Source organism: Orbicella franksi, chromosome 14 (assembly GCF_964199315.1).
Source record: "Orbicella franksi chromosome 14, jaOrbFran1.1, whole genome shotgun sequence".
Lineage (NCBI taxonomy): Eukaryota > Metazoa > Cnidaria > Anthozoa > Scleractinia > Merulinidae > Orbicella > Orbicella franksi.
This window is the reverse complement of record NC_138158.1, coordinates 6,040,598-6,062,733: the sequence shown is the minus strand read 5'-3', so window position 1 is coordinate 6,062,733 and position 22,136 is coordinate 6,040,598. Positions and strand designations below refer to the sequence as shown.

At 37.7% G+C, this 22,136-nt stretch overlaps 2 protein-coding genes across 2 annotated transcripts in view; one reads left to right on the top strand and one right to left on the bottom strand.

The window, feature by feature from the left end:
* Positions 1–22,136, bottom strand: part of LOC145468117 (D-inositol 3-phosphate glycosyltransferase-like) — a 358,913-nt gene that overhangs the window by 7,940 nt on the left and 328,837 nt on the right. The gene's annotated exons all lie outside the window — the stretch shown is intronic.
* Positions 658–20,605, top strand: LOC145467544 (structural maintenance of chromosomes protein 2-like). Its single transcript, XM_081451098.1, has 33 exons — positions 658–894; positions 1,923–2,072; positions 2,779–2,901; positions 3,507–3,545; positions 3,986–4,096; positions 4,616–4,660; positions 4,868–4,960; positions 5,068–5,145; positions 5,699–5,761; positions 6,124–6,177; positions 6,718–6,813; positions 7,144–7,333; positions 7,761–7,815; positions 8,276–8,396; positions 8,742–8,800; positions 9,376–9,435; positions 9,537–9,594; positions 10,012–10,092; positions 10,868–11,014; positions 11,992–12,114; positions 12,355–12,436; positions 13,024–13,159; positions 13,295–13,419; positions 14,158–14,243; positions 14,861–14,968; positions 15,859–15,924; positions 16,054–16,131; positions 16,536–16,601; positions 17,019–17,147; positions 17,957–18,157; positions 18,439–18,564; positions 19,321–19,472; positions 19,993–20,605. Exons 1-33 carry the CDS (start codon positions 727–729, stop codon positions 20,372–20,374), a joined length of 3,651 nt encoding a protein of 1,216 aa, XP_081307224.1. The 5' UTR covers positions 658–726; the 3' UTR covers positions 20,375–20,605.

Sequence of the window (22,136 nt, the reverse complement as noted above, 5' to 3'; positions counted from 1 at the left end):
GGCTTCAGTTGATAACCCCTACCTTGACCTTGATTATTCTGGATATCACAAAAACCCCATCCAGTAATAATTGTTTATTTGCTTGCGGTTAAGGAGCAGTTGGTAATTCCTTTCCATTTGATTAATTTATCACTGAGAAACTAGATTTTTCCAGCATCAAATTTTGAAATCTAAAAATATAAAAATGATCTTTAGAAATTGTCATCAAAAAGTTTTGAGTCAAAATTGAATGCTTGTATGTGTCCTGAAAACTGAAAATTAATGGAATCAGACTTTTTGAGAAATTAACGCCTTTAAAGTGTAGATTCGGAAGAAAAAGAATTAATACCATCAGCAGAATATTTGGTTAATTTTAAATCGACTTTACCCACCCCTCTCAAAATTTCCAGGATCCCTCCTGATCGAGCTCAGGTTGCTATGGATGTTATGTTGTTTAACTGTCGTTCAGCTTGAGGGCTAACATTTTCTGCACGAGAAACTTTGCGATTAATGTGTAACGTGGTTAAAATAAATGTGGAAAACTGAGAAATTTATTTCTGCGAGAAATTTTATCTTCACTTGGGTTGGCTGTGTTGAATTTCGTGCGAGTAGGCTGGGCACTAAAAAGAAAAAATCCACTGACAGCAGAGCCTTCTGGGAAGGTTTTGGCGCCAAGAACGAGCGACCAAGCGTCGAACTTCGACAAACCGGTCGATGTTTTTCTGTTAAGATCTTTTCTGTTTGAAAATGTACATCAAACAGGTAGTTATTGATGGCTTCAAGTCATATGCTACACGAACTACTGTTTCTGGGTTTGATCCGCAGTTTAATGCGATCACTGGGTTGAACGGAAGCGGCAAGTCGAACATACTGGACTCGATTTGCTTCTTGCTCGGAATTTCGAACTTATCTCAGGTAAGTAGGTTTGCATTCGGTGCAGTTATTTAGAAAACTTAGACTATAAGTATTTGAAGAATATGGATTTCTTTGGCTGTTTACTCGTCAATACAATTAGCTGCCCTGTTTTCCATCTCATAGTTTTGTCGATAGATTGTTTGGCAGTTGTGGAATCATGCATCATGTTCTGTTTTTCCAAGCTGCAATTTTGCTACTTCTCTGTTGTCTTTTATTGAGTAACTGGTTTAAAAAGGTTTTCTTAAATTTGGTACAGCAGTAAGTGCGATAACAGTCAAAGTTAATAAAACAGTTATGGTTGAAGTTAACATTCTGATTTAATTTTGAATGTCATCAAACTTTGTTCACCCTCCTACAGCCTACATCTACACAAGCTTATAGGTGATTCTCTGACCCAAGTGTTCGCTAATCTCTGTCGCAAATGGCAGTCAATAACATGCAGTTATAATTCTACTTGTCAGTCAGCACTAAGACTGGCTGTGTGTCCTGCTATTCACATGTGACTGTAAAGTAGGCAAATACCATAAACTGACCTGTCATGTTTAAAATAAAGTGAACTCGATTTATTACATGTATGTTTTAAAGCTTAGTTAAAAACCAGTATATAAAAAACTTACATGTATTTTTGATAAACACTGCTGTAGCTCATTTCAAAATGTTTTTCTGTATAAACCCCCCCTCCTTCAGATATAAGCCCCCTCTGTTTACATGTCTATTCAAAACCTCTTTCGAAGCTGATCATGCATATTTGACAGTGCAGTATTACATTTGTATTAATAATCATGAACACCCTAAAACTACATGCAGTGTTTGTACATGTATCCCCCATGGCAAACTCTGATTCACACCCAGGGAATGTCTCTGATACAAGAACCTGTACATTGTATAATATAACTTTGCAGTAGAATAAAGAGGTATAAAGATTGAGATCTATTTTCCATTCCTGTAGATCATGAAATTCTTTTGAACCTTTCAATAAATTTATCCCCACAAAAGTTGACATTATCTACTTTGTACATACTGTATAGGTTCGAGCAAGTAGTTTACAAGAACTTGTATATAAAGGCGGACAGGCAGGTGTTACAAAAGCCACGGTGACAATTACATTTGATAACACAGACAAGAAGCAAAGTCCTTTAGGATATGAAAGTTTTGATGAAATCACAGTTTCTAGACAGGTAAGGACACACGCAGGTTAAAATATGGGAACAGCAAAATGTTTGCTTTTAAAGTTTTACATTTACCTACATGTTTTAGCAAAGTGAATGCAATTTCTACTGTTTCATTTGTTCCCTGAACATCTGAGAGTAAGTCAACTACCATGCAGAATACTGTAATTGCATATACGTTGTAGATGGGAAAATATATAGCCATGCAATGATGTACTACAAAATATAAACAGCTGGTGGATTTGTACTGACACAAATTCTTTCCGTCAAGACTGATACCCAGTCGGTAATCAGTCAGTCAGTTGTTGGGTCAGTCAGTCAGTCAGTCAGTCAGTCAGTCAGTGACAGTTAGTCAATCTGTATGCCAGTCAGTCAATCAATCAATATTTTCTTGCTGCCTAGGCAACTTAGGATAAAGCCAGCAAGATTGCCTTAAGGGAAATCCATTATCCCAACCAGTACTGGATTACATGTAGATCAGATTTCATTTGCATGCTACATGTAGTCAGTCACATGTACTGGGCTTGTCAACCAATTGTTTTTGAATCCTGGTGAATTTTCACTGTGTATAAAAAAAGATTAATGATTAAAGATTAACGATTTCTATCATAATTTTTGTTAACAACCTCAATCAATAAAAATTAATGAAATAAAAAAAAAAACAAAAAAATTAAAGATCGTGTGGGTCTAACAAAAGTGTATGTCTAAACTCTAGGTTGTGATTGGAGGACGAAACAAGTATCTGATCAATGGATGCAATGCTAACAACACCAGAGTACAAGACTTGTTTCGATCGGTTCAGCTTAATGTTAATAATCCTCACTTTCTTATTATGCAGGTAAGTAAAAGATTTTCTGGTCACTTTTACAAAGGGAAAGCTACATGTATCACTTGATTTCATATTTCAAAGCAACGTTACATATGTATTTGTCTTATTCTTAATTTTTTTTTGGGTGACAGAAATTTTTAAGCAAAAACAAATTTTAGCCTCATGTATAAAATAAAAGTTGTTTACATTTTGTCCTGCTGATGAAGAAAAAATTAATTCTTTCCATCCCTGTTTACAAAACACCACATACTGTACATGTAAGAAAGTGTGTGCTAAAAGTACATGTATAGAAACACCATCAGAAGAAGCTGATGCAATGATGGTGCAAGCAAATCTTGAGAATTTACAGTTTGATGCGCAAAATGAAAGCAGTGATTTTTTGTTCCTTTTTTTTCAATGTGTTTCTAAATGAAATATAGTACTTTTTCTCTGAGATAGAAACAATGGTGAAAATTTTGGAGAACTCAAAAAAGCTGTGGAAATACTCACTTCTGGCACAGTCATGCTCCCACAGTATTTCTTGCTCCCTCAAACTTATACTCATGTTTCTACATTTGTATGACTCAAAAGAAACACACAGTTGTTCAGCTGGACTTTTTGTTTTACAATTTCAGGGCAGAATCACCAAAGTGCTGAACATGAAACCACCAGAAGTAAGTTCACTGTGCTACAAATTCTGTAAGTTAACCCATTGGCAATGACTAGTGTAGCCTACATGTATACATGATGTTTCGAGGGTCATACTCCTCCTGGAATTTGTAGAAATTTTGTACCAGGGCTGTCATTAAGTTCACCTGTATCCTTGATCTTCACACCCATAGCAAACTTGCTGCTTTGTGGGTGAATTGTATCAAGTACGTGTACAGGCCAGTTCCCCGTAACACCAAGGGTCCATCAAACATACTCAGCCGTAGCAGGTGTTATGAGTTACGGCCCCTATTGACGGCCCTGTGAATCATTTGTACCCTGGAAAACTTCTTGAAAGGGCGATGCTGATTATGTAACATGTTGAAGCTCTTTAATGTGGCCAATAATCTGTTTGGCCCTACTTTACTTAACTAGGTATGACATGATGCCATTTAAACTTATATAGATTTTGTCAATGATCGAGGAAGCAGCTGGAACCAGAATGTATGAGAGTAAAAAGCAGTCTGCACAGCGCACCATTGAGAAAAAGGACACCAAGCTGCAAGAGATTGAAACTGTAAGTTGAGAAAAATAAATGACTGGATCTGATTCTTATTACTTACAGGTATCTGCATCTGTGGTTGAGTGTCAATCAACACCTACGATCTACCCTCGATCAACATCTTGATCAACATCCTGATCGATACTTTTTTTGAAATGTGATCAACATTTGATTGACATCTTGATTGACACTCGATCAACAGTCAGTCGATCAACAGTCAGTTGACCGTGTCGGCGTACTCATATGCATCGACTGAAAATAAGTTGACTCTGAAGTGACTGTTGACAGTGACATCAATTGATTGTAGATCTAGTGTCAAACAAGGTGTCGATGGAGTGTCAATCAAGTATCGATCGAGGATCAATCAAGGGCATCCATCGACATTTGTCGGCAGATGTCTTTAATATGCATGATCTTAAATCTGAACATATATGTTCATGTATCAGAGAAAGGTTATGTGGAATGTCACTTAAAAGTTCTTGAAGTCTTATATGTTGTACAGTCTTGTATTTCTGGTTTTTCTGATTATTTCAGATTCTTACAGAAGAGATAACTCCAACTCTTACTAAACTGAAGGAGGTAAGAACCATCATTGAAGTTTTCTAACATGATTCAGAGCCACTACAATGGAAGGAAAAAATACTTTTAGTAGTACATGTATCTTCAACTTGAGACAATGAATTTACAAAAGTTAAATTTCTGCACTGTGTACCCAGAAAATAATTTTAGAATAATCAGAATCATGGATTTACATTACAGTGTATATTTTTCTTTTTTTTTGTTCAGGAAAGAGCTTCTTATCTTGAATACCAAAAAGTCATGAGAGAAGTGGAGCACCTTTCAAGGCTTTATATAGCTCACCAGTTTGTGATGGCTGAGGTAATCTGGAGCATGTTGTGTTGTTAAGCTCAAGACTATCATCAGATTCATTTCAATTAATCATAGTATTTGTGTTAGTTAACAGAAGTTCTGATGTGTTGTTTTAGGATGTGCAGAAAAAGTCTGGAGTTGAACTGGAAAATATTAAACTGGAGAATGTAAAACTTCGTGACAAATTAGAGGAGGTAATGTTATGCTTTACAGTTTGAATAAGGTTGTCAAGGACCATAACCCAGAACACCTGCCACAGCCAAGTATGATTGATGAACCCTTCATGTTATGGGTGAACAGGACTATAGTTGGAGCAAATCACTCAAAAGCTAACAATTGTGTTACAGGTGTGAAGAGCAAGAGTACAATTGACTCAAAACAGTCCGGATGTCTCTAACATGCCTTATGTACATGTATTTCACCCTCTCTTAATGTAATGGTTAATTGTTATGATTGGTCATTGTGGTTTGTAGTTTTGAAACTTTGTGAGACTAACTGTGGTTAAAAACCTCCTGGGATCTTTAAGTACCATTATTCAATGAACTGTTAAAATGCTTATGGTTTAGGACCCTTGGGAGATGGTAAAAGGTCAACAGTGGCTGCAGTATCAAGGATTCCCATGGATCTTTCTGATCAAAGATCTCACTAGGAAACATCACTCAACTCTTTCAAACAAAAAAGACAGTAAAAATAGCAATGTTACTTCACATGTATTTGATTAACACTTTTTTTTGTTTATTTCGACAGATTGAAGGGAAGGTTACAGAAATCAGTGCAGTCATTTCTGAATTAGAGAAGAAAAGGACTGCTGTAAGTTCTTCAGTGCAAAACTCCCTACAGCTGTATGATATAAAGAGACTCTCAAAATTGGCATATTGACTGACTGACTAATTGCAAAGCTTACCCTGCACCTTGAACTACATTTTACCATAAAGTTATTTTTGACAATATCCTACTACTTGTAAATGATGTACCAATATTCCTAAAAATGATACCTCTCAAGCAAGAAACGTATTTTGTTTCTCTCCTGAAACCATCCCTCTCTCCCCTTCTCCTTCCCTTGTTTCTTCCCTCTTTCCCCCTTTGCTCCCTTCTTTCTTTTTTTCTGCTTCCCTTGTTACCAACCAGAGAACGTGTCAATTTAATGTTCTTTTTCTTTATTCCTTCAACAGGAATCAGGATCAACCATGAAAGAACTAGAAAAGAAATTTGATGAGGTTTCAAAGGTAAAAATGTTCAATCACGCATGTACATGTACCTGTAGCTATCACAACTTGACAAATTAGTAAAACAGCTGCCCAGAAGTACATTACATGTATAAGCATGTCTGATTTTTGTTAACATCTTCCTGCAATGAGTATCTAGGTGTGCAGATTATACATGTATGAAAATTGTTACTTCAGGGAGCAAAGAAAATCAATTTTTGGGTTATCCCTTCTACTAGCCCGAATTTCACTTTCACTAGCCCCTTCAGCCATGCCCCCACCCCCCTTCCCCCCCCCCCCAAAAAAAGAAAAAAATTCCTCTCTAACAGTCTTCAATCTGTAATTTAAATTTGCTCAACAAATTTTCCATGGAAACTTCACGTGGGTTGGGCAAGTGTAGGACGGAATAGACTAGCACACCTGCAAATCCTCTGTTTTCAGGCTACCAGACATGACTTTCTTTGCATGTTGATGTCTATGGCCTGGTCTGCAGCACTGCTCAAAATGAATCCTTTTGTTTCAGCTTACACAAAGTGTATTATATTTTGATTTCCTTGCTAGGTTGATGTCAAAGCCAATTCTGATTTGAAACATGTGAAAGAATCCCTCGCAGCTGAGAAGAAAAAGAAGAAAACTCTTCTGAAAAGCCTAGATGATGTGAGTAACAATATTATTAACTCAACAAAGTGCTGTAGCATTTCAATCAAGCAGTGACATTTCTTGTTGCTGTCGGTTACAACAGTTCCACTGTTGGGGATGAGCCAACCATTTAAACTGGAACTAGTTTTGGTTGATTTGGTTCAATGGCGGCTACCCCTAATGGAACACTTTCCAACCTCTTTTAAATGGATTAATTTCTACATGTAACAACCAAAATATTTTTCCCTTAAAGAGCTTACATAAAACTCAACTACCAAAAATAATTGATCTCCATAAAAATAAAACCTGGAAACTGTTGATAATGAATATTTTTTAATATTGCTAAAGGATCAATCTCAACTTCAAAACAAAGAGAAAGAACTAAAGAAGTTGAGTGATCTTCTCGTCAAGTTAGAGGAGAAAAGTCAAGCAGACAGTGAAGCAGTTAAAGTGGCACAGGATCATTTTCATGCTGTGTCGGCTGGATTATCCAGTAATGAAGGTGGCGAGGACAAAACTCTTGCAGACCAAATCATGAGTAAGTGAACAACCTTCCTTGATGGGAAGTGTATTTTCTTGCTGGTAGCAAAAGAGCACAGAAAGAGATAGGGTACTATTACACTACCGTGGAGGCTATGTTTTTACAACTTGTCTCAATTTTATTGGACTCAATTGGCAAGAACAATCACCTGGTACAAAACCTCCTAAACTGAACATGTCTTGCAGTGCTTTCATTGCAGCAAGTATTGTTCAAATCGGAATTACGTTATACTTTTTGCAACTTATACTGCAGTGAACACCTTACTTGCTATGCTCCATTTTAGGTGGTTTTGCACTAGGCCTCTTATCTAGGCCTCTTATCTAGGCAACAGTGCCACAAAATTTTGAGAAACGTGCTACTTACTCCTTAGCTTGAATAATTCTCCTCAGCCAAACATCCCTAACAATGTACTTTTGATTCACAGCATGTAAGAATGAAATCAGTTCTGCTGAAACTGAATCCAAACAGGCCCAGATGAAGTGAGTGAGCATTATTTCAATATCAATAATTTTATCAAAACTGTAAGGGCTGAAATACAGGTGGACCCTGCTTATTCGCTTTTTCTGAGTTCCCTGTGATTTCAAACTCAAAACCATTTCTCTTGGATTTGCCCTTCAGTCATTTACAGTACTTTTGGCTATTTCAAACTCCCGCTATTTCGAACTACAGCTGTATTTTTTGTTTCCCTAAGAATTTGAAATAGCAGGGTTTAACTGTATCATTAATATTTATAAATTTATGTATTATAAAAATTTGTAATTCTATTCAGTGGAAAGCTAACAAATAATAAAAATAAATCTTAACTTTAAATACTTCTCTTTACACTATTTCTTAGAAGTAGGTCATTCACATGATTTAGTTTAAATGTTTTTTTTTATTGGGTTATAAGATTAAGTTTTGTTTTTAAATGAGAATTTGTTTTCTTTTATTTTGTTTCAGACTAAAACATGCTCAGTCAGAATTGAAGAAGAAACAGTCTGAACTGAAAACCACAGAAAAAAGTTACAAGAAAGACAAGGATGTTTATGATGCAATTGAAAAGAGTAAATCCAAACTGGAGGTTTGTGTACAGTTTACATTTTATTTTAGCAAACCAGAAAAAACAAGGGGAAAAAGAGATGTTTGTGAGCTTGCTAGGTACAAAATTCAATTCAAATGACATCAAATATTCACAGAGAACATATAGAGTTTTATTTTTTAAGTTAGTTTGGAAGTCTTTGTACATGTATGACCTACTGTTGATTTCCCTGAAACAACTATTAAAACAATAGTTTTAAGAAATTTTGACTAATTTGTACATGTACATGTAGCTGGGTTATAGGCCACATGAAATTTCTTTCAATTTTATGTAAGTAATGTTTGCAATGATTATTGCACCATCTGATGTTGCTTGTTCTTTTTTTAGGATGAAATGAAGAAGCTTAAATATGAAGAAGGAAAAGAGGAAAAATTAACTGCCAAAAGGTGTGGTGTACAGTACACAAATTATCGGATTATGTGTTTTGAAGGCATCTGCAGTCGAGTGTTGATCAGTACCCTTGATTGACCCTCGTTCGACACTCAATTGATACTTGGTCAACACTTACATGTAGTCAACACTCTACCAACATCTCAATCAATACTCGATCTACAGTTTGTTGGTAGTCGGGCGAGTGTCGACCAACTCATATGTATTGATTGATACTCATGGCAGGTCTGTGAAAATTAGTTCACTCTTGATGTGTCCATCAAGTTGTCAATCGCGTGTTCACCAAGGTGCCGATTGAGTATCGGTCAAGGGTATTGGTCAAAGGTTTCGATTATCACTCAACCACGAAGGCCTTTAGTGCACATGATCCCACAAGTCTCACATTTGTGATTAAAAGTCCCTTGTACATGCATCTCCAAAACAAACTACTGTAAGTTATGTAATGGAAAAGCCCTTTCATGGGATCTGCATTATGGGCTTACATTTTAGTTTGGAATAACCAGAATGAGTTAAATACCTTGAATACATGGTTACTTGTTTTAATTTTGCTTTAATTTTCTTATTGTCATAGACGGGAGTTGGAAGCTGAAGTTTCAGCTCTGAGGACGAAAGTGGAAACTCTTGAAGCAAAGTGTGTTGAAATTTTGTTCTCATTTAATAGTGGAAAGAATTCAATTTGACTATCAGGGAAGCATTCAGTACCGTTCTGAGTGCATTTGTTTCCTGTTTCAGATTTCCAAACCTTCAGTTTGAGTACAGAGATCCAGAGGCAGGGTTTAACCGAAGCAAGGTGAGTTTTTGCAGTACACTGATCATCCGATCATGGCATCTGTGGTCGAGTGTTGATCGATACCCTCGATTGATACCCTCGATCTATATCCTCGATCGATACCCTCGATCAATACCCTTGATCAACACCTAGGATGACACTCAATCAACACTTGATCAACAGTCAGTCAAGAGTCAACTAATTTTTGCAGACATGCCATCAACTGTTGACCGAGTGCTAATCAAGTTCTGCTCGGGGGTATCGATTGACACTCGCTCACGGATGCCTTTAGTACACATGATCCCACTGATCTACATAATAAATTGGTGCCAACACCATTATTTTTTGTTATGTACTGTACATGTATCACAGTGTGAATGAACAGACATATAAGTTTAGATCTAGTGCTTTGCATGACTGTGTACATGTATTTTATAGGTAAAAGGACTAGTGGCTCAACTGATACATGTCAAAGATGTGTCAACTGCCACTGGCTTGGAAGTGACAGCTGGAGGAAAGGTATGTGTGTTACATGTGTTTTTTTAATTTCTCTCTGATTTTAGAACTGCTTATATATTTAGTCACTATTAGTCTATTGCTGCAAATAAAAGGAGCTTTCTCTCAGATCCAATGCATGGCTCAACCAAACCTTGAATTCCAGCTTGCCCTTTGGACAGGCAGTTCTCAAATTTTGTTTTCCCTGGGCAAGTCTACTAACTTACATGTACATGTAGCTTGCTTTTCTCGATTGAGTTGGCAGATGACTTGACCTTACCCTTGAAAAGTAACTTGCCCATCAGGAAAGTCTACTTTTTTGGGGCCCTGCAATGGTGTACAATTTGTATCGTGAATATAGTATTAAAAAGTATTGGCCAATTTTTTTTCAAGATTGTTATTTGTAGTCCATATTAATCTTCCTTCCCAGTTTATTGTGCATTTATTAATATTTCTTTGGTGTTTTTCTGTTAGAAAGCTAAAATTTTAAGACTTCCTGCAGTTTGAAAACAATAGTTCTTCCATCTGAAGAATGGCCTACATTATAGTGACATAGGTCCTTTAATGTTTAAACTAGAGGAGTTATGTCACCAAATAGTTAAATAGCATTTAGCATTATATACATGCATTATGTGCAGACAGACACACAGCCACACAGCCAGACAGCAGTGTACATGTAGTTGTAACCATTTGTATGTATTGCAGGCCTGTGTTGTCAGGTGGGAATTATTGTTGACTACCTGTTTGTTCAAGTGCTGACAACCACTAAAATACCTTTTCTCTTGTTGTATATTTTCAGCTCTACAATGTAGTGGTGGACACTGAAGTGACTGGTAAAAAGTTGATAAGCAATGGGAAACTCAAACGTCGATACACATTCATCCCATTGAATAAAATAGCTTCTAGAACTCTCTCAAATGATGTTGTCAAAAGAGCAGAGGGCTTGGTGAGTTGATAAAGTTCATGATCTGATCATGCTACTGTTGCTTTGTGATTTGTCTTCCTACAACTCATAAACATTCAAGAGTTCTCAAGTTCAAAATGACAAAGAGATGCCGAAATTCATTTTGTCAAGTATTTTAAACATAAAAATATGTAATTCTAGAAAATACCCATACCAACCTGAAGGAGAGTAATCAGAAATTCCAACATTAAGGGGGAAGGGGTATCAAAAGCCAAAAATTAATGTTTAAAGAAAAGCATGGAAGAAAAGCCAAGTGGGATTTCTTGAGAGATAAGAGGGGGGGGGGGGACAGTGGGTCAAATCCAAAAACACTCGGTGGGGGGGAGGGTATGGATATTTCTTGGAGCAACTTAGTACTGCTCGATAGTTTTCACTTGATTGTTTACATGCATGTGCTAGGGTTTCGTCCACAGACTCAAAAGTTAGAACCACCTTGTACAGCATAATAAACAAATGGAATTGTCACAAACTTGGGTTTCACCCCAGACTTAATGTGTACTGAACCACCTCGAGCAGAACCACATGAAAGTACAGCATAATGAAAGTACTGCACAATAGCTTTCATTTGAATAGTCACACACTAGGGTTTCATGCGCAGACTTAAAAGTTTAAACCACCTTGTACAGCATAAACAGTACCACATGAAAGTACTGCTCAACAGCTTTCATTTGAATGGTCACACACTAGGGTTTCATCTACTGTACAGACTTACATGTACAACTGGTTGCTCTCGCAGGGTAAACTTCACCGCATCGCACGAAATTAATCGTTTTCTCGCAAGCTAACTGCTTGTAATTTATTCCAAAGTATATGCTTCACCGGTTCTCGCGAGATGAGACTCACGTCTCGCGAGAAACGAGATGAGAAGTGGTAACTTACTTTTGAGCGGTACTGTAGACGGTAACATGTTCATTTGGGGATCTTTCTTGTGTTATAATAAGCTTTGTTTATCTTGTTAGGTTGGTAAGGATAATGTCAGTCTTGCCCTGTCCCTTGTTGGTTATGATGAAGAAGTCAAAGCAGCCATGGCTTATGTGTTTGGAACTACCTTTGTGTGTGATGGAATGGACAATGCCAAAAAGGTAAAGAAAAGAAAACCTTTTTTGTGGAAAAACAAAACAAAACAAAAACAAAAACAAACAAAAACAACAAAAAAATTACAACGCCAAAAAGTTAAGAAAAAGGAACCTTTTGGTGAAGGGACAAAAACACCTCAAGAGAATTAAAAGAAAGCAAACAAACCTGACAATTCAAAAAATAAAAATTAAAATAGATAGCTGTACGTGTTTCAACTCTACAATATTAATGTGACTTTATTGCAGGTCACGTATGACCCTAAAGTGCAGGCTAGGACAGTAACGTTAGGTGGAGACTTGTTTGATCCTCAGGGAACAGCTACAGGAGGTATGTGATAACACAGAGAATATAAAGAAAATAAAATAATAAGTATTTTGACGTAAACTACCTGTCGTTTTAGAAATAGAGGTCAAAGGTAATTGCTGACTTCACAATATTAGTGTTAAAATGTCAAAAAAGAGATTTGACGTTGTTCAAAATGTTTTGAGCAAAATTCACCATCTGTATGAAATTCACTTATCACACTCATGTTTGGTTCTAAAATAATTGTATACTGGTAAACTGAGGGCATCACCATTGTAATGCAGTAAGGGAGTCTGTTCAGCTGTAGTGTACTGTGTGGTTCTTGTGTACTGGTACACAAAGACAGAACCAGCTTCTTTTGTTTTGTATTTTTTGTACACACGATTTGCTTCCATGTAGTTCAGCAAACTCAAAGGTGAACAAACGAAGTAAACGTGGCTGATTGAAAACCAAACCTAATTGAGTATGAAGTCAGATAATTTTGTAAAAGTTTAAACTTTCATTTGCTTGCAATTGCCTGGAAATGTTTCCCATTGGCAAGGGTATTTCATACAACAACAACAAGACATGGCAAGTTTGACTCAACCCGTTCGTTTGTCTTTTGACATTAGGTGCTCGGTCATCCCATTCTTCGATACTGGTCAAACTACAAGAATTAAACGAAGCACAAGCCACACTGAAAGAAAAGAGCATAGAGTTACAAAGCGTTATCAAGGAGCTGGATGCTTGTAAGAAAGTGGCAGAGAAGTACGTACATTGTCTGTACAGTCAGTGTAAACTAAGACAAGTTATTTGTATGCATGGTATAATGGTAAACTTTGCTGTTGGAAGAAATTGTCTGGTGACTGTTGAAAAAAATATTGGATATTTTTTCGTCTCCAGCTTCCGTCAAATAAAACAGCAGTATGATCTTAAAGTTCATGAAGCAGAGCTTGTCCAGGCCCGCCTGAAGCAAAGCACTCACCATCATCAGCTAGAAGAAGTTGAAGCTTTGCAGAAAACAGTTGGTAAGTTATCTGCACAGTTTTGGGAAGAGCGAATTATCGCTTGAAAATTCGCAGCGAATTTTCGGGAAGAGAGAATTATCGTTTGAAAATTCGCGCGAATAGGCATCACGAAATTGCGGCGAAAAACCAGTGAAATATCGTTTCATTCGAATTTACCACGAAAAGCCAGGAATTTCGTCAGTGCTGTAGTCTTCATTTGAAATTACACTGTACAGTTGTTATTGCTAATGCATTTGAAATACAGAGGAATCCCTATCTTTCGACCTTCCCGATTACTCGAAGTAAATTGTTCCTCTCCAGACAAAAAAGCCCATTTTCGTTCCTCTACGTGTTGGTGGTTAAATGAAAAATTGGGATCCGTTGGTACAGTTATATTAATTACTGCAACTGAGACGGCGTCCACACTACGCCGGAGAAATTTGAAAACGCAACAACCACCGGTCATTTTGGATTTGTGTTTGAGGAAAACTCGGGCAGGGAAATCACGTGATTATCGTGATGTCATCGTTTTCAAACAGCTCTGTTTTCGAAATGCTCTATGGCCGCACTAAAACGCAAAGCCGGCGTTTTCAAATTCCTCTGGTGTGAAGAGCGTTTTCGAAAATCTCCGTTTTCGTGCCGGATTAGTGTGGACGGTAGGACAAACCGTAGAAATAAAGCGGCGTTTTCAAATTCCTCCGTCGTAGTGTGGACAGGGCCTTGCTGATGTACTCTCTGCATGTTATTTTTTCTCTTTAGACGAACAACAAGAATTTATTTCTAACGCCAAAGACACTATAGCAGCTGCAACCGAGAAATGCAAAGATGTTGAAAACAAAATGAAGGTTTGATCACGTTTATTTGGGTCAATATTCAAAGAATGCGTAAACTTTAGGTTAAGCAAAGTCACAAATGGAATAATATTTCTTACAAAAGTGTTAACATTCTTTTTCTGTTAAAACTCCTCATGCACAAATTTGAGTTAAACAAGGTCACCAATGCAATGATATTTTTGTTAATCGTGGATAGACGTCGCACAGGGGTATTTTTGTGTTCTCATCACTTTTCCTTGAAACGTAAAGTTAAGAAGTTATTCTTTGTGATCCGTGACCTGAAAAGTCACTGTTCTACGTGATTTTGAGACGCAAGTACTCCGGAAGATTTAATAAGATTTAGGTATGCGATTTGCAATATGGAGCCTTTAGTCTTTCGTGAATTTGCTTTCTTCAAACACTCTTTCTAGCGTAAGAGCAGGTTATTAAAAAGAGTACCTTACTTGCTTATTTTCGTGATTCGGGAATATGAAAGTTTGATATCGTGATCCGTGATTCGCTACTTTTCTGTTTGGGAACCGTACCAGACCCTCTGGATAGTGCCTCAGAAAAAAAAAAACGCCAAAGAAAAAAACTGAGAAAAACTCCAGAGAACACTCTAAAAAGCCTACTTTCTTGATTAATTGCAGGAAGCAAAATCTCATCGTGAGAAGGAGCTGAAGACAGCCGAGGAAGAAGTCAAGAAAAGTAAGAAGAAAGCTGAAGAGTCAACAAAAAACATGAAAGCGAAACAACAGGTATTCAGCTTTGCATTTATAACGGAGATCTTCATTACTGTGGAGATGGTTAGGGAAGCTACGTTTAATGCGAAACGCTGGGTTACACTAGCGACGGAGAGCGTAGACTGTCACAACCGCCCCCTCATAAAGAATAATCGGAGAGACGCGGCTCTCTCCGATTTTCTTTTTTCGGAGAGGGCGGCCGTGACACAGGTTACGGAGAGAGACGACTCAGAGTGATACAATCTAGTGAAAGTCAAACCGACCGAGATTCCGAAGAAGAATACCGATTCCGCTTATGACTCTGTCACTTATCATCTTGTGAAAGCTAGCTTGTCGGAGTCGGGAGTAGAAGGCGAAAAATATGCCAATCACGATTCCCGAGAACTAGCATTGTGATTGGTTGGTTCTTCCGCTTCTGTTTCCGACTCCGACAAACTAGTTTTCATTGGATCATAAGTAACGGAGTCGTTAGTGGAATCGGAAGAAAATTGGAACGTTCTAATTCTTCCGACTCCGATTTCCGTTAAGCTTATGACTCCGCTTAGGACACCGATTTGCATAAGTCGTAAGCGCTCGTACGTTTTCGACACCGAGCCCGCCTACGCCTCCGACGCCGTCGCTAGTGAAAACCAGCCTTTAGTCAAATCACTGTAGTTGGAGAGTCTTGTGAGCGACCATCTCTCGTTAGCGACCGGGACCACTTTTAGAACTAAAAGTTTGAAATTTTCCGCCTTTTGTTTTTAACCCCCCGAAAGCGACCACTTGGCAAACAATAGAGCGGAAATTAGAAAATAAAGTGTTGTAATATTATCGCATTCCTGGGTAGCGACTTGCATTTTGTGTGGTCACTTACGAGAGGTTCGACTGCACTTAATTTTTTTTTTTTTTTTTTCTGGTGTTAACAGGAAGTGGAGGAGATGAAGTTAGAAATTGAAGAACTGAAGAATGAAGTCTCTAATGTAGACCAACAAGTAAGAAAACTAGTCCGGCGGAACTCCGATCTCAAAAGGACGGAGATGCTCGTCGGAAATTTTGAAAAGAACTACTGCTTTAGTTATGATTGAGTATTATTTAGAGTTTTGCGCTTATTTTTGTCTCAGTTGAAAGCAATGGATGACGCAATCACTAAGGCGGAAGAGCAAGTGGAAAAATTCACAGAGATGGCTAAGGAAACCAAGGTACTGCTTTATGATTTAAAAAATATTTATTTTGTTCTATCACTCGTACCTTTGTTGGTGTACTGTTCTTAGTAGTTAGAGTAATTTTAAAAGTATTGTGGGTGCCGGTGTGGTGTGCGTTTTCTCAACCAATCAGAGCTTACATGCTGTTTCATCAGCCAATCAGGAGCAACTGCAACTTGGCGCCCTTGCGCTTTCCCGCGCTTGGCAGGAGTTGCACGATATCCCGCGCTTGCGTTGGTTGCATCGGTTTGCTTCAAGTTCTTATTGGCTCATTATGATGTTTACGTTTTTTTTGATTGGCTAGACGTGAATACTTAGGTTTTGATAGTGGTTCAGTTCTGCAACAGCTTTTAGAAATGTACTCTTTGTTAACGATACGTTTTATCCTCTTTTCACTCTAGAAAGCGGTCCAAGAGGCAGCTGACGAATTGAATAAACAGAAAGAAGCTCTGAAGGCATGCAACGAGGTATGTATGGTCCTTACATCTTAATAATAAACACCTAATCAAATAATTAATGACTGGCCACAAGGGAAACAGTGAGTTTTGTTTTGTTGGGAAACAAAACTAACTGTGTCCCGTTGGGCCGGTCATTGAGTGTTTTATTATATCTGCCAACTCAAACAAAGAAAAAAAAATCGGAAAAATTATTTGCTTCACGCCGGCTGGTACAACAAATTTCAACCTGTTCTCGTGTGAGTAGAAAGTTCAAGTTGTTTCCTTGGGGAGTTAGTGAGTTTTGACTGACTGAAGAAGTTTTCCAAGGTAGCATTCTTTTTTCGATTCTTGTGGCAACCTCCTGGTAGTGCCAAAAAACTGTGAGCTCCGAGTCAGATCACAAGATGACAAAGCCACGACTCAAACGTTGTACTGTAACTGTTACAGGCCATCAGCGGAAAAGTCGGCGAACAAAGAGACTTACAGAAACAAGGTCAGGATATTCAGCTGGAGTTGAAGGAAATGGAGCATAAAGTGAGCAAGTTTCAACGAGACAGTAAAGAGGCTGCTACCAAGGTATGTTTTCTTTCTATCGCAAATTTTCGCGGAGTCCTCTGCTTATAAACTGGCAGTGAAAGGAATGAAATCTCTACATAAAGGTTTCAAAATTTTAGAGAAACAATACTAAAATACTACAAACCCAAAAAGCAGAACTGATGGATAAATTTGGATTGCGTTGAGCTAAGCTTGATCGTAGTGACGGCAGCTCCCAGTGATTTCAGTGTGAATTTCCAAGTTTGCCGTTCTTAATCCGCGTCAATCTTCTTCAGTCTTAACCATCCTTGTATCATTTTGCTTTATTACTGCTTCTTTGATGCTTTTCTATCTCGGCAAACTATCATTTTTAATAAGTCTCTCTTCAGTTTGACCGAAGTTTGACGTAGCGGCAAAATAACAATGTGTTGTAATACTGCTTGTCAAACACTTGTAACGAAACGACTAGGAGTTTACCTGCGTTGTATGAAGGTTGTTTTTGCAAATCTTGCAGTTTCTATGTTGATAATAATTCAGTTAAAAATAATTCAGTCTATTTACAAGGCTAAAAAAGTTAACTAAAAAAACCGAACGTTTTCTTTAGGGTAAGTGAAAATAACCTAAAAGACAGAAGACCTAGCGTCGAAAACGTTCGGTTTTTTACTTTTAACTTATTTAGCCTTGTAAATAGAAATTATTTTTAAAATCAAAGCGAATATTATGGACAATTCAGTTAAACTTATATGAGTTTTCGTTTTGTTGTACATTAAGACTGATTTGGGAACATATTTTGCCATGACGCTTGGTCCAGCTTTTAATTCACTGATTCTGTATTCCCTCGTTACATGTAGGTCGAACAAATGCTAGAAAAGTACGACTGGATTTCCAACGAGAAGCAGTTTTTTGGTCAGCCTAACACGGCATACGATTTTGCTGCTAATGACATGAAAGAGGTCGCCAGACGGCTCAGCAAGCTGCAAGAAACGAAGGAGAAACTTGGCAAGAACGTGAACATGAGAGCTATGAACATGCTGGGAAAAGCCGAGGAGAAGGTGAAGTAACAATGACAAGTTATTGGTGATCGTTCGATTGAGAAGATATATCAAACACGAAAGACCGTGTTTGACCATGGTCAAACACGATCTTTCGTTTTGAGTTATGTTTATGTTTAAGGACACATTTAATTAGCCCTCATTTCTCGCACAGGTCGTCATCGTTATGGCTATTAAATCATTACAACGCTTCCATACTGACGAAAACATCCCGAAACAAGCTTCAGTTTTATTTTTATTTATTTATTTATTTATTTATTTACTTGTTTATTTTAATACAGTACAATGATTTAATGAAAAAGAAACGAATTGTCCTGAATGACAAAGATAAGATTGCATCGGTCATCAAAGAACTTGACGAAAAGAAAAATGAAGCATTGAGGAACGCTTGGAAGAAAGTTAACAAGGTAAGCGGCCTGTTTCAACTTACTAAATTCAGTACAATGCATGTTCTTTACTCTTCATTGCAACAATTGGAATAGTCACACCACGCTATTTTACTGACGTGATTCTGGTACAAGAAAAAGGAGTTAAAACTATAGGAAAACTTTTAATTTGGAAGGTACCTCCAAATGGAGCGGCTTTCATTTGAATTTGGAAAAGTAATTGGTTTTACATCAACTACGCCACACGATTGGCTTAAAAACTCGCGCCATTTTTTCGTCCAATCAGAAGTAAAACCAGAAACAGTCGTTACTCACGCACATACATTTTCCCGCCCTTTACGCCAGCTACATGTGATTACTTCGAGTTTTGATTCGTTCCCTGTATTGTATGTGTTCTTTGTGACTGGCCAGAGTGATTGCTTTGGTTTTGTTTTTATGACACTCAGTTGAAAACCGCTCTAACGGATGGTTACAAATATGTGCAATACCTGTAAACTAACTTGTGTGCTGCCGCAGCTCTAGACTCTTTGTCTGGGCTGTCTAAACCCACCCTTTAGCTAAGCGCATCTAATTTTATTCATCTTATCCAAAAATGTTAATAAAAGATAGCAGTGAAGTTCAATGCAGTTCGAATAAAACCGTGCTCTATCATCGTTTTTGTTCGGTAGACCATTTTTGCCTTTGTTCAATTTAGTTCTTGGAAAGAGCTTAGGTCCATGTGTTCAGTTTTAAGTGTTATCCTTTTTCTTTGTCCCTTTTCTGTTTTCATTGCTGTAGGACTTTGGTTCGATCTTTTCTACTCTCCTCCCTGGGACCACAGCCAAGCTGGCGCCTCCTGAAGGACAAACGGAACTCGACGGCCTGGAAGTGAAAGTTGCTTTCGGCAATGTATGGAAAGAGAGTCTAAGCGAACTTAGTGGTGGTCAAAGGTTCGTCAGTGGTCGTAATTTCTAGGTCCTTAGATGAAACCTTAGTGTGTGACCATTCAAATGAAAGCTATTGGGCACTTATTTCATGTGGTACTGTTTATTATGCTGTACAAGGTGGTTTAAACTTTTAAGTCTGTGCATGAAACCCTAGTGTGTGACTATTCAAGTGAAAGCTATTGTGCAGTACTTTCATTATGCTGTACTTTCGTTATACTGTGCGAGGTCTTTCTACCTTTCAAGTCTGTGGATAAAACCCTAGTGTGTGACCATTCAAATGAAAGATATCGAGCAGTACTTTTATGTGGTACTGCTTATTATGCTGTACAAGGTGGATCAAACTTCTAGGTCTGGATTGAAAACTAGTCTGTGACCATTCAAATGAAAGCTATTAAGCAGTACTTCCATGTTGTACTGTTATTATGTTTTTCTGTGGGTAAAACCGTAGTGTGTGACCTATTAAGCTATAGTTTCACGCTGTGTGGTTATATTATTCATTTTTTCACTCTTTTCCTCTTGTCAGGTCTCTGGTCGCTTTGTCCCTCATCCTTTCTATGCTGCTGTTTAAACCAGCTCCACTGTATATCCTCGATGAAGTAGACGCCGCTCTGGATCTGTCTCACACCCAAAACATCGGCCAAATGCTCAGAGCCCATTTCAAACACTCCCAGTTCATTGTAGTGTCTCTAAAGGACGGCATGTTTAACAATGCCAACGTGCTCTTCAAAACCAAATTTGTCGACGGAGTCTCCACCGTCACGCGATATGCTCAGTCCCAGCCCACTCGAGACGGAGATGGAGGCGGGGCAATTGGGCGGGGCGGGAAAAGCACTGTAAAGAAAAACCCCAACAAGAGATTGAGGGCTGACGCCCCCTCCCAGCCTCTCACGCCATCGCAAGGTTAAAAAGGGTTGGGCTCTAAAAAGTAGTCATCATGGTATCATGTTCCCAGAGAACGCGTTATCACTTGATCTTATCGTGTACAATATTAAACTCCCAAGGTACAAGGTTATTATAGAAAATCCATACTAGAACAAAATCACGAGGATTCCAATACCTCGTACTCATGTATATATTCAGCAATTGTTGTTCCCCGATGTTTTTGTGTTCCTGTACAATTAAAACCATCTTTGTTCTATCGCAACGCTTTCAAGAAGGTGTTGTAATGTGTCTAAGTACTGTTGAACAACCGAGCCCTTTGTGCTAGTATATGAACACCGAAAATCACTATGTTTGCTCATCTTTAAGAGTATTACAGAAATTAAAATTAGTTAAGAGTTTATATGGTATTGGGGGACGCTGTTTCAAAATTAGCGACGTTTGTCGGGGATTTTGAACCGTATTTTAAGGTCCATAAGTTGGTCTCTGTTCACCCTAAAAGTATCAAACCTGGTCAAACGTGATCTTTCATGTGGTAGCGTCCGTTTATCGTTTGGTTAAAATTTGAAACTCACCCCAGTTCCCTGCGCAGCTGCGATATGGCCAATAATACCCGTCATGTAAGGATAGATAAAAATCTGTTTGGGTTTTCATGATTGTTTATTGTTTACAAACAAACATCAACACAATGGTACTCAATATTGTTACCTACGCCACTCTAATTGCGAATGCTGACTCAACATACATTTACTTACAGTTCAAGTGATAAAGCTACCACTTACATACCTATTCACGTTAATATATAGATTTAGCCAGGCCTAAAAGCGGAGCGTCTCAGTTATTTTTTGGGATGTTCTTATTAATCAAAATAATCCAGCATGTATGTGAGGTAAATTTCGGACGATTTTGCAGTTTCTTATTTTTTTCCCCTACCTTCTTCAGAAAGACAAGACATTGTTATTTATCATTATGTCCTTTCTAAGTTAACATGGGGACTCCCACACAAATGAAGTTTGCTCATCTTTTGTTGTGGGGTATGACTGAAATGCAGTCGTTACAATATACTCAGTTCCTGGATCTCGCAAAAATACCAAAATAATACACATGTGAAAAGTTTGAAAGATCTGTTTTCTAACTTGATTCCCAAAGATACAGTTAACAATCTTCACTTATATATAGTCTCCTGCTGAAAGGGGTTGCACCATGTCAAAGTACATGTATGAGCAAACTCAATCTGGCATAAACGGTTTAGATAATATTTTGTGTCTGAACTTAAATACTTGCGTACGCCTCCAATGATAATTTTATAATTCAATTTCAATTTGTTCTTTTTTCCATTGAGATTGTGGACTACAGGAACTGTTACTGGGTGCCATTATTTAATAATTTTGCTATTATTAAATGGTACCAAAAATTAATGAGTAAGCTTTAAGTAAGTTATATTATATGCATGTATTTTGCCTACACTACACAACTAATGGGCTAAAAGGTTATGAGCCACAGATGCATTTGCCAACCGTGCCCAAGATATGTTTTAATTGACACATCAATAACTAAAGATAACTTACAGCAAAATGGATATACATCAATATCCTACATGCACCAAAGCTGGAGATATAAACCCCCAAAAAGCACCAAAACCAAGCACCATATATCATTCCAAAGCAAAAAAATGGAATAATTTGAATAAACCACGAGTAAATTCTCTCTAAGAATAACTGCTTAATTTTAAGTGGTACTATGATCAAAGTTTTACTCCTTGAATTTTTAGGTTTATCTTTTTATAAT

Coding starts and splice junctions, on each gene's coding strand:
- LOC145467544 (XM_081451098.1), top strand. CDS start 727: ATGTACATCAAACAGGTAGTTATTGATGGCTTCAAGTCATATGCTACA. Junction 5,146..5,698: donor TTCGTGACAAATTAGAGGAG/GTAATGTTATGC, acceptor TTATTTCGACAG/ATTGAAGGGAAGGTTACAGA. Junction 7,334..7,760: donor TCTTGCAGACCAAATCATGA/GTAAGTGAACAA, acceptor TTTGATTCACAG/CATGTAAGAATGAAATCAGT.